The sequence below is a fragment of the Aquila chrysaetos genome (assembly GCF_900496995.4).
Source record: "Aquila chrysaetos chrysaetos chromosome W unlocalized genomic scaffold, bAquChr1.4 W_unloc_1, whole genome shotgun sequence".
NCBI classification, from domain to species: domain Eukaryota; kingdom Metazoa; phylum Chordata; class Aves; order Accipitriformes; family Accipitridae; genus Aquila; species Aquila chrysaetos.
In genome coordinates this window covers 4,211,484-4,223,910 of record NW_024470321.1, presented here as the reverse complement: position 1 = coordinate 4,223,910, position 12,427 = coordinate 4,211,484, and the positions used below count along the sequence as shown (strand labels likewise).

Sequence of the window (12,427 nt, the reverse complement as noted above, 5' to 3'; positions counted from 1 at the left end):
TTGAAACTGTTCCACAGACAGAGTTTCTGTTATACAAAAAAAAAAAAAAGAAACACCACCACCCTAATTTATTGGGCTCTTTTGCATAAGGTAACACTCATGTGAAGAATTGAATCCCTGGACAGGACAGTCATTTGCTGTCTGGATGGCAACAGGAGCTCTGTTGAAAGGGTCCTTGCAATGGTGTCTTCAGCTGCATCAGGTGAGACTCTGAACTCCTGTTCTGCTGAATTCTTGTAATCCGTCTGGTCCTATGTGCCCACTGCAGTACATGCTATGATCCATTGGCAGTGATTATTTTAAACTGTGCACAGAGCATCTCTTAACTGTCTTAACTGTCTTCAAAAGACTGTTCTGCATGACCATTTCTGCATCTGCAAGAACAGTTTCTATAGACCATCTACAAGTGTCTTACCTGTGTGCAGTTGAAGCCATTCTACAGTAGGAACTGCTTGGGAGGAGCCCACTGGCATGGCCATGTTCTCCACTCAGGATGTTTATCAGCACATTTAAGCATATAAATAGTGCCAGTCAGCTGTCCTATGCACAGCAGGGGCTGCTTGGGGGAATCTCCAGGACTGTCCAAAATTCCCACTCATACAGTTCCTGTAAAGAATAAGGCAAATACTTTGTTGTGGAGGCAGCTGAGAGTTCAGTCACCTTCTCACAGGTCAGTGCATTGTCTCATCTACACAGAATCTAGCCAGGGAAGTCCTGGATCTTCCAGGGAATTAATGAATAAGTCGATGGGATGTGTATACAGGCATAGCCTGATACCCAGCTACGCCACTACTGTGACTACAATTTCCTTCTTATATCAAAATCATAACTGAAATTCCATAGATTTGACCACAGATGTGCTGTCTATTTTGTATTTTATTTGAATAAATGTATTTGTGCTTGAACACTCTGTAAGTCCCTATTTTACTTGGAAAATGGGTGCCTCCGTTTTTCACGGTGGTCTTATGCAGAACATCCTCACCGTGGTAGTGGACCTGTTTTCTCGATCTTCTCTGTGTTACAGTATTTCCTGATATTGGTCTCCTCTCTTCTTTGTGACTCTTTTCCTTTCACTTTCTGCTTTTCTCTATCCAGATCTCTTACCTACCTGTCATATCTGCCATTTCATGATCATCTCATGTGCCAGTTATTCTGTCTTCTTATCTGTAAAAACTGCTCCCCTCAGAAATGTCCTTAAGATTCATTCTTCTTCCTGTCATCTTCTCCAAGGCTTTGGTGTTCCAGTTCTCAGGTATCCCCTCATTGTCCCTCAACCTTTCTGCCCTCTGGTCCTGCTTGTTCCTCTTTGGAACAGCAGCTTTCCTCCTGCTTCCTGTGGAGCAGATGCTAACAGTTGTGGAAGGGTCTGACTGTGTTGCTGTGTTACAGGGTTGCAGCTGGGTTTCAATACAGAGCACTGAAAATGTGGAGGATCTTCCTTCCCCCAAGCACTCCCCAAGAGATCTGAACAGTCTTCTGCATGGAGCTCTGTGGGAGCACTGAAGCCACCAGCAAGTGAGGCTACACTGGCTTTCCTGATTTTCCTTCTAGTTTACAACAAAAAGACATGCAAGCCAAGCTAAACTGAAACAATGACATATAGATTCAAACCACCTCCCAGTATATGATTTCTGTATATGGTCTTTTATTATGCATGGTTTTCCTGCTTTCCAGAGAAATGCGGAAAGGAAAAGTTTTCACACCAATATATACTCATACCTGTGAGGTTATCCTCACACTTCTTGCTGATATTAATAGAAATTTTATGCCTAAATCCCTGTACAATGTTTATATTTCTTATTATCTAAACTACCTATGAACACTAACTTTGGCCTGTGTTTAGCTCCTATGCATTTAAACAATTTAGCACTTTGTGCCATTGTTAAAGAATTTTCAGTCATGGGTTTCTCTAGGTTTGCTTTATTAACAACTCAGAGTTGGGCCACCACCACAGTGAATGGCGAAGGATAACTCAAAAACGCCTTCTATATATACGATTTTACAAAACATTATACAATTGATGTTTTGTCAAAAGAAGTTCTTGGTGTTCTTGGTGTATTTCCATGAACTCTCAGTTCTCTATTCTCCAGTGGTTTCAAAAGTCCAATACATCTTCCTGTCTCAACTGATTCTTATCTTCTCATCTCAGTTCTTCTGAAGTTAGTGGTCGTAGGCAGAAAATCTCCAGTCACCACAGTCACTTATCTTCTTACACATCAAAGATCACCTTTGAATTTCTGAAGATCACTCAGGTTGTTCTATTAATTCATACTTAGCCTATGTCTAGTCCAAAATAGCTAACCTTTCTAAAATTGCTTACTCTGAAGTTAATCACTTACTCTTATCTATTCTTATGTCTTAGACCTAAAGATGTATGATCATTTTTCTGTTGATTCAGCTTGACTGGGTTTTAAGCCAGCTATGGTGAGGGCTATACAAGGGACCAATGAGCAGCTTATGCATATTGTTTTATAAGCACCTGCATTCTATTAACCCCATCTAAAACAATCTCTAATCATTAGTTATATGTCTGATATGAATAGTCTTAGAAACAATGAGGCTTAAGGCCTAGTTCCCTTTACAGCCATTTCAGCACAAGGCACCTTATGTAAATTAAAAATATGAAGAAAATTCAGAACATAGCATTAAGTTTTTGCATTGGTTATTAACGCATGCTGGGATATCATGCCAAGCTAAATGTAATTATCTGCTGTAAGTCTAGACTAGTATTCAAACATGCGAAAGCTACATGGTAAGCAGTTATAGGACTGAATGTGCACATTACATCTTGTTTAGATGGCATATTGAATATATAGTACTGATGTTATCAAAGTAGTTGCATTTAAATTTCAAGTGGCCTTTGGAAATAGAAGATTAGCCCATTCACTAGAAAACACACATAACATTAAAAAAAAGAAAAAGGCAAAAAAAAGCTTTTTTCTTCCCTTTTGCCAAGAGTTTCATAGCATCATAGAATCATTTAGGTTGGAAAAGACCTTTAAGATCATGAAGTCCAACTGTCAACCATGCCCACTAAACCATGTCCTGAAGTGCCTTGTCTACATGCTTTCTGAATACCTCCAGGGATGGTGACTCAACCACTTCCCTGGGCAGCCTGTTCCAATGCCTGACAACCCTTTCAGTAAAGACATTTTTTCCTAATATCCAATCTAAACCTCCCCTGGCACAACTTGAGGCCATTTCCTCTCGTCCTATCACCAGCCACCTGACAGAAGAGACCAGCACCCACCTCACTACAACCTCCTTTCAGGTAGTTGTAGAGAGTGATAAGGTCTCCCCTCAGCCTCCTCTTCTCCAGACTAAACAGGCCCAGCTCCCTCAGCCGCTCCTCATAAGACCTGTGCTCCAGGCCCCTCACCAGCTTCGTTGCCCTTCTCTGGACACGCTCCAGCACCTCAATGTCTTTCCTGTAGTGAGGGGCCCAAAACTGAACACAGTACTTGAGGTGCGGCCTCACCAGTGCCGAGTACAGGGGGATGATCATTTCCCTGCTCCTGCTGGCCACACTATTTCTGATACAGGCTAGGATGCCATTGGCCGCCTTGGCCACCTGGGCACACTGCTGGCTCATATTCAGCCAGCTGTCAACCAGCACCCCCAGGTCTTTCTCTGCCAGGCAGCTTTCCAGCCACTCTTCCCCAAGCCTGTAGCGCTGCATGGGGTTGTTGTGACCCAAGTGCACAACCCAGCACTTGGCCTTGTTGAACCTCATACAATTGGCCTCGGTGCATCGATCCAGCCTGTCCAGATCTCTCTGTAGAGCCTTCCTACCCTCAAGCAGATCAATCCTCCCTCCCAACTTGGTGTCATCTGCAAACTTACTGAGGGTGCACTTGATCCCCTCGTCCAGATCATTAATAAAGATATTAAAGAGAACTGGCCCCAATACTGAGCCCTGAGGAACACCACTGTGACCCACCGCCAACTGGATTTAACTCCATTCACCACAACCCTCTGGGCTCGTCCATCCAGCCAGTTTTTTACCCAGCGAAGAGTACACTTGTCTAAGCCATGAGTTTCAAGTGACTGACTTTTTCTTACTGGAATTTTCCTCATAATTAAGTGCAGTGGTATTTGCACATTCTTATTCAGAGTTAATCAAAAAGAATCAAAATAGTTCTGCAAAGTTTAAGCCACTTCTGCAAAATTACCAGTGGATTAGGTGTTTTGTAAACTGTCTTAATATTGAACCTTTAGGCAGTGGAAAGACAGAAGTAGGAGAAAGTATTAAATTACCAATTGCTTCAGGTGAGCAATGTGGTAACTGTGGGAAAAGATGGAGCATGGCAGAAAAGGCTTAGAAAAACAAACAAACGAAAAAGACAAAGGAATTGCAAAGGAAGTAAGAACATGGAAAGACCCAGCGCTGGCAGAAGCCTGCTGGATTGTAGACTGACTAGCAAGTTGCAAACCTGGCCCAGATGGAGGAGGCAGACATGGGAGATAAGATGTGGGACAAATGGGGGCAGAGAAGAGAGCTTAGGAAAGCTGGCTCTTCTCCATAAAGGCTTCCAGTGTCCCTTCTGGGTTAAGGATAGCTCTAATTTTTGCCTTTGGGGTAGTCATTGGGAATGGATAGATAAAAAGTCCTTCTATATAAATTAATTAAGGAAGAAAAATATGTGGATTTGTCTATTTGTTTATTAGTTTGGTTTGGGGGGTTGGGGGCCCCTTTGTTCTCACGGATTTACCTCTATCTTAAATATCAAATTGCAGAAATCTTTCCCTGCCTTGCTTTTTTTTTTTCCTGGTTATGTCCAAACACAGTTGTCTATTTTGGCATCAGGTTAATGTCACAATGGAAGTGGCTGTTTCCAGCTGAATAATGCTCAGAGGAACATAATAGTTAGAGATGGAGCAGTAGATTATTCCTTCACAATGGCTGAATATATAGGGCATTTCTAAAATAATAGCACTCTCAAACTGATGTCAATTTTTAGATGAAACTGTTTTAAAATAGAATTTGTTTAAGGGAATATATTGGGGCCAGTCCTGATTTCATCTGGCTTGGTATAAAGCAAATAACACTAATGTAGTTACTCTGTGTTACAATTTTAACTGTTCTTGCAATATCACTCTTTTATATGTGTGCTCTCACATATTTCCTTTCTGTGTGTCTCTCTACTCTTCCTTGCTCAAGAGAAGTTTGTATATTTATTGGAGATGTTGGAATATGCATCAAACATAAATGTGTTGTTTATTTTCTTAGGATTTGAATTTTTTGAAACAAGTGCCAAGGACAACATTAACATCAAGCAGACATTTGAGCAACTCGTGGATATCATCTGTGACAAAATGTTGGAAAGTCTGGAGACGGATCCCACCATTGCTGCCAGCAAGCAGAACACACGGCTAAAGGACACCCCTCCTCCACAGCAGCCCAACTGCGGCTGTTAATGCAACTATCAACAAAGGCAGTTCCAGTGCGTTCCGTTGCCAACAGAGTATTTATGAATGGTCTATATGCCTTTATTTATACTGTCTTATTAATTTATTTGAGAGAAAAATCTTTTATTTTACATCAGCAGCTGGTTGAGCATGTGTATGGAGATAGAGGTTTTATTAGTTTGAAAGGACGATCCATTTTTTAGCATCTGGCTTTTGCATGCAGGATGGCTGTTAGTTTCTCTTTTCTTTTTACTGTTTTACATTACACTTACTTCAGCTGGTGCCATATCCTCAGACCACATTTGCCTAGAATTGATTTTTGCTTCATGGGTTTCAAATTATATAGTTGAATCCTTAGGGTAGTGGCCAAGGTGGTTTAGAATAAGCTTCCTGATGTCACTTATATTTTCTCCTCACTGAAAATCAATTTAGAAATATTGCTCTAGTGAGCCAATCACTCATTCTGTCTAGATCATTTGTATAAGGGACACTTCCTGGAGTGTATTGCCGTGGCAAATCTACACTCACTATGTTACACATCATGGCTGCTTGGAAATTGCAGAAGTTAGAAAGGAAAAACCTCCAGCCTTCCTGGACCCAAAGCCACCGAACTTCCCTGTGAGTTTCCAACTGGATGTGGGTGTTCAGTGCAGATCCTCAGAGATATGAGGTACTTCATCCTGTTTGAATAGCTAGTATGTTTACATTTCCATGGAAGCTGCATGTCTATCTAATACCTTTCTGAAACTGGATCATTACAAAGATCCCAGTAGTACCTGCCCCAGTACTGGAGGGCTGACTAGCTCTTTTCATTTCTACCTGCATGAGATATTAAATACACAGTTCTGATATTACCCCTGGCAGAGCCAAATCCATTACGCTCAGTTGTTCATAGCTGAAAACTGTCTTATGTTGCTGTCAAACTTGTATACTTAAACATTCAGGAATTTCATCTCCCGTTCAGTCACTGAGACAACCATCACCACACTGGCTACAAACACATGTATTTCACTCAGACCTCTTGCAGAACAACTGCTGCTCATGTCGGTGAACTGGAGTTTGACCTCAATTTTACTTTGATGAGAATATCTTGGTTTTTACAAGACAATTAGAAATTCACAAGATTTTTTAAAATTTTAGGAGTAATAAAAAATTGACAATTGTCAACATTTCTGGAGTTAGGCTGAATATATTCATAAGATCAGCAAAAGGCTGTGAAGACAGCAGAATAAAGTACACAAATTCTTTTTTAATAAAGTGTTAAAAATATTAATATTTCACAGTTTTTAAAAGTACTCCTTTAGTACTTGGTGGCAGTTTCTTACATCTGTGCCCTGGAGTACTTTGTATAACTGCTTTACTTGGGTCACAGTGACATTTTTTTAACTAAATTGCATAATTGAAGAAGCATTAACTGTTTTATTGTTCCTATTAGACAGGATTTAGGACAAGGCTGACATTTCTTAAAATGTCTGCAACGGGAAAAATTGGAAGACAAATTTAAAAAAGGAAGTAACACAAGGTACTGCAAACTGTTCATGACTGCAAAGAAATCCCTTTACGCACATTAACTTTTTTGAAGGCAATTTATATAACTTCCTGAAACACACTAAGAGAAAATGGTCACACTTTTTTACTGGTTAAATAACCTACATAAACTTTGACACAGTAAAAACGACTTTCAAACAAGGCATATAGACACATGTAAAATGGGTATGCCATCAGGAAGCTACATTGGCTGCCTAACTTAAATGAATAAATGTTCTTTCTTCAGTCTGGGGTTTTAAACAATATCTGTCCTGTTAGCTAGCTTCCTTAAGCACTTGTTTTCCTAGTAGACACGGAGGCTGAACCTTCACTTGTTTACTTCTATGAAGGGAAAGCACTGTCCTCTTTGGGGCCGATGAGCAGCCAGGTGGAAGAGGCATGTGCTACCCTAACCATAACCCTGTCTCTCTCCAGGGATGCTGCTTTTCTCTCCCCCATCTAAGGTAGCATGTTGATAACTGTGCTGAGAGACTTTCATTGATACCTCTTCACCCACTAGGTACCAGCTGCTTTGGAAAAAGAAGTGATAAGAAGCTGAGGAAGCTTTGTGTGAGATGGTGGGCAGTTTTCCACCCTATGCTTGCTATGTGCAGTTATTCCTGCTGGAGAAAAGGGAGCAAGGAAGCCTTGAGACAGCACTCAGCTGCAGCCCTCAGTCCTTTAGGAAAGGTTTAGGTTGTATTATTAGTCTGAGCCATCCTCAGGCAAGGCAAGGCGACAGGAGGACATGGTCACATCTTATATGAGCTTGGGCATATCCTGGATCATGCAGCATGGCTACAAGTGCAAATATTCTCCCAGCTTTGCTCTGGGATGCTGGCTGCAAAATGGTCATCTTCTGTGCATGTTGTAACAAGGAAAAAAGACCCCAAGATGCCCCTTGCTACAGCCAGCCACACCTTGCTTGTACTCCATTGCAATGAATTCTAGACCCTTCCTGCCTCTTTATGACCATGTAGACTCTAATCAGTGGTGGCAATATATTATTAGCATATATCTTTTTAAAGAAATTGAGTGATAGATAAATAGTTCTTTACTTAAATAAGATGAATAAATTGCTTTTCGTTTTGCATCAAAAGACTGGGCAGAAGAGTAATAGCAAAATCAAAGAGGGAGAATCTCTCCTTTGGATTTCTGAGACAACTAACTACCCAGGCCTCCAACATGTCTGATCTTCTGTATGGGATGGGGAGGATGGGGGAAGCAGCTGCCAGAGTAACATTGTTCATTAGACTGCCAGCCATGTGTTATAAGGAAAAGGCTCATCTGAAGTACAACAGCAGAACCAGTCAGTAGATTAAAAAACTCCTAGGATCTTTGTATTGACACTCAGATATTGTCATAGAGTTCAGAATTAGATTAATTTTTAAAGTGTTCACATCAAATTCTTGGAGGTTTTCAAGATTAGACTGGATAAAGCCCTGAGCAAATTGCTCGGACCTCTTAGTTGACACTGTTTTGAGCAGGAGGTTGGGCTGGATGACCTGCTGATGTCCTATCGAACCCAATTTATCCTATGTGGAAGTTCAAGTAGACCTCTTCTGAACAATCAGGGTTACTTACTGTTGGAAAAGTAGGCTTTGATTTTCCATCACAGGTTGGCTTTTGGAGCCATGTGTTTCACAGGAATATTGAGTTTGGTCAGATTTAGATCAGAAGCATCATGATCTCAGTGCCTCTCTCAGCTGGAACCTGGCTATTGTAGAGAAACATGAAAGACAGAAAGGCTTTGGGGAAGTAACTTACTATCCCTTCCCCAAACATTCTAAAAATGTAGTTTGAATTCTGGGGGAACTAGCAGGATTGGGATTTTCATTCTATTTAAAATTATGCCTTGGCCTGTTTCATAGGGTAGGATTTCCAAAAGCAGCTTGTGTCAATCTAGTTCAGCTCCTATTGACTTATGTGATGGAATTGCAATTTTCTTAAATGCAAGTAGAGTTAGGCTAATATTGAGCACTTCTGGAAATCCCATCCCAACCTGATCAAGGGCCAAAATTTAAACAATCAATGGCTCGTTCTTCACACATATCCAATAGTCACTGATTATGAGTTGTTGGATGAGACAAGCAGGATTTGGTTAGATCCCTGATCTATCCACTGTTGTAGCACAGTTCTGGCCACAGTTTAGGCCACTTGGTGAGATACAGCAGTTGACACACAGAGCACATAAAATTTATGAGAGATTAGATGCCTTTGGACAGAGGGTCCTGAGCTCCATGGTGCCAGCTGAACTACGCAACCTATTTTCCAAGTTATGATCTAGACTAAAGCTTTTAGAAGCAGGCTAATCCTGTGCATGGGTAATGCACCAGCCTTATCATGCTCTGACAGTGTCTTGCTGCATGATCAAACTAGTGCTCAGAAAATGCCTTGGGAGCACGTGACAGCGTGGGATGTGACTGGCTCCTGTGGTGCCTCCCAGCACAGACCCACCAAACAGCTAGCAAGCCCTGCTGGGCTGAACCTTCATATGAATGTTTTCAATTTTGATAAGAGTTCATCTTCACAAGCGTTCTGATCCTTATAGCACAACTAACTTATTACTGATTTCGTTGTTGTTGGGTTTATTTAGACTTGTTTGATTGGTGTTTGAAATACATATGAGCTAGCCTGATTTTCTGTCAAAAAAATACTCTTTCTGAACAGCTGTGTATGTTACTGATACCTGGAACTGTTTGTTCCTTTGTGCTTATATTTAATGTAATGCCTAGAGAAACTACCTGAGCAACTACATCTACGTGGCCTTTCTAGAGCATCAGTCTGAAAGATTAAGCTTTCTTCCCAGTTTGCTCAGCTGTGTATATTCAGCTGTAGCACATGCACCTTCTTTATTTTAGGAATGAAGTGCTATTTCAGGGTGCACAAAATCTGCTGGAGTTTGATCCTAACTTTGAGAATGCTTTGAGTTTAATTGTCATTTTTAGGAAAAAAAATGGTGGTACAAATTCTACATATGATGATGATGCCTTTGTTTCTTCAATAGCAGATGAATTATGCTGATTTGCATTCCAAAAGAAACACCCCCCAAAAAAAAAACCCCTCCCCTCCCCAACTACTCTTTTCTATATTTGTTTGTGAGAGGCAAGTTTTATTACTTGCATTTTTAAGGGCATCAACTAAATTACTGTTCTGCTGACTGACTGTCAGGACAGATTCCTCCTTGGCCTGTTTCATATAGACAGACACACAGTGTCTAGTTCCTCTTTATGATGACAGATTTAGCGGTGTGAGACCATGAGTATGTAAATCCTCATAGATAAACCCTCAGGGGGTGTAAAGCAACAGATCTTCATTTATGCCAACAGGGGAGTGAGTTGTTTTGATTTACACCATTTAATCCATATGCATATTCTCTTCAGTACACGCTGACTCCAGATTCTCCAAGGTTCATCATTTGTCAAGTCTCATTTAAAGAGGCAACTCAGTTCAATTATTTGAATTATTTCTACCAGTTTTCTTTATTAAGAAGGGGTAAATGTAGTTCATCTCTGCAATTTAACCTTTTTTTTCTTTTTTCTTTTTTTTTTTAACTTTGTTTATCCATGGATGTTCATTGAAGCAGAAATTGTAACTACACACATATAGTATACACATATACACAGCAGTACATCTTTGACACTCATTCAGTTCCCACTGCTACTTGGTCATGTTCAGTGCAGCCTTCCCTAAATGCCACAGTGGAATTTATCCATGAATTCTCATTAGCACCAGAAATCAGCTGGGTTACATTTGCAGGCCATAGGTTTATTATCCATGGTTCCAGCAGATGTAGATGGCTTGTCATTTATACAATAATGTACCTGGTATTTGATTTGGGGGGGAAGCATAAGTCCTAATCTTCCAGTAACTTCAGGATCATGCATAACATGCAGAAATGAAAGCTAGGGAATGCTTACCACTTCTGGCAATAAATTTCCTCAAGTAAGTCTGACATGTACCCACAACTAGTGTTAAATGAAATGTTTGTGCTGTAATTCCTATTTAATATTTTGTCAGTAACATCAGACGTGTCATGGCTCAGTTGGACTGTCAGAATGTGTAACCTATATACTAGTGTTCGTGGAACTGAAATGTCTGAAATGTTGCATGAAAATATGTTATAAAAATAGATATGTTTTCTATTTTTTAATACCTCAAAGCTGAGGAATCATGGGCCAATAAGTGCAATATTTAATGACTTAGTGTATATAAACTTGTGTGAAAGGGAGAAGTGTCATGTATGTGTAATAAGCTGTTGATGATGCCTGTGTGGCTTAAGATTTCCAGTAGCTATATGTGTCTTGTAGTAAAATTTATATAGTAATGCTTTACCAGTGTGGTGTAAGAATATTCTTAAGTCATTTGAGCTATTTTTCATGTATGAGATGACAGTAAAAGATATCTGTAGGTTTACTGCAAGTGCATGTCAATTTTACTTTTAGACTTGTGTCCTTTTTGAAAATGATCATGTTACACCAACACTAGTGGGATAGCGCTTTCAGTCAGAAGATGCTTGTAACCATTTCTAAACTATCTGCCTATATTTTTAAAGCATGTTCTCTAGAAGCATTAAAAGAACCTCCTAGAGCTCAGCAGTTACAGTGAGTTATTTATTCTTAAAGAATCAGTTACATGCTCTGTCTGCCTATATTGCATAATATCATGTGGGCATGTTTTCTTTAATCTGATACAGTTAACTCATAATACTTACCTGAAATATTAAATAGGAGTACCCGATACTCTTGCAGATGACTCTGCAAACTTCAGTTGGTGCACTGAGTTAACATTTTTGGGAACAGCTTGAAGGTTACAGTCAAAATGGTCCAGCACAGTGGATGGTGACCTTAATTAGTCACTTCTGTCAATTAAGTTTCTTAACTTTTCTAGATCCTAAAGATGGAAGATACATCCTTAAATATATTGACCCAGACTTCACTCAACTGTTACATGGCCCTCAATGTTGAACAACTCCACTGTTAGAAGTAAAGCTGCAGTATAAATGGAAACAAAATTCAGCCCATTACTTAACCATGATATTAAAAGGAGACATCCAATAATTTCTTTTTTTCTTTCCAGTTATCCTTGCATATTTCTAATAAATCTGTAAGCACACAAGCAAGGCCATCACTATTCAGCAAAACCCTTGGGTACATTTGGGACTTTAAACCCTGAATCACTGATCTGCCATGGGTTCCCAGCTGTGTCTACGGACTCTGCAGAGGAGAAGCTCATTCTGCTAATTCTTGCTACATCTCTGGTTTCAAAGGAACGTGTCATGCACCTTGGGAATTTGCTAAATAGAGATGGGCCACTGAGTCTGGGCCAAGGAGAGTAACTGTTTTTGCTGAACAATTTTCATAACAAATTGTTTTCATCAGTAACACATTAAAAGGTACATAAGTAGATTTTTAGTTTGATCTGATACAATTTTGTGACAATCTACAAGGTTGATTTAGGTTTGTTTGTTTTTTTTTTTTAAATTAGCCTG

The 12,427-nt window shown here is 40.0% G+C and overlaps 1 protein-coding gene across 1 annotated transcript in view; it reads left to right on the top strand.

Moving 5' to 3' along the window:
• The window catches only part of LOC121232881 (ras-related protein Rab-3C-like), a 208,784-nt gene extending 199,724 nt beyond the window's left edge, over positions 1 to 9,060 (top strand). The window contains 1 exon segment of the mRNA XM_041121391.1: positions 5,231 to 9,060. Within this exon segment, the coding sequence (XP_040977325.1) occupies positions 5,231 to 5,418 (188 nt within the window). The 3' untranslated portion in view covers positions 5,419 to 9,060.
• The last annotated feature ends 3,367 nt before the right edge of the window (positions 9,061 to 12,427 follow it).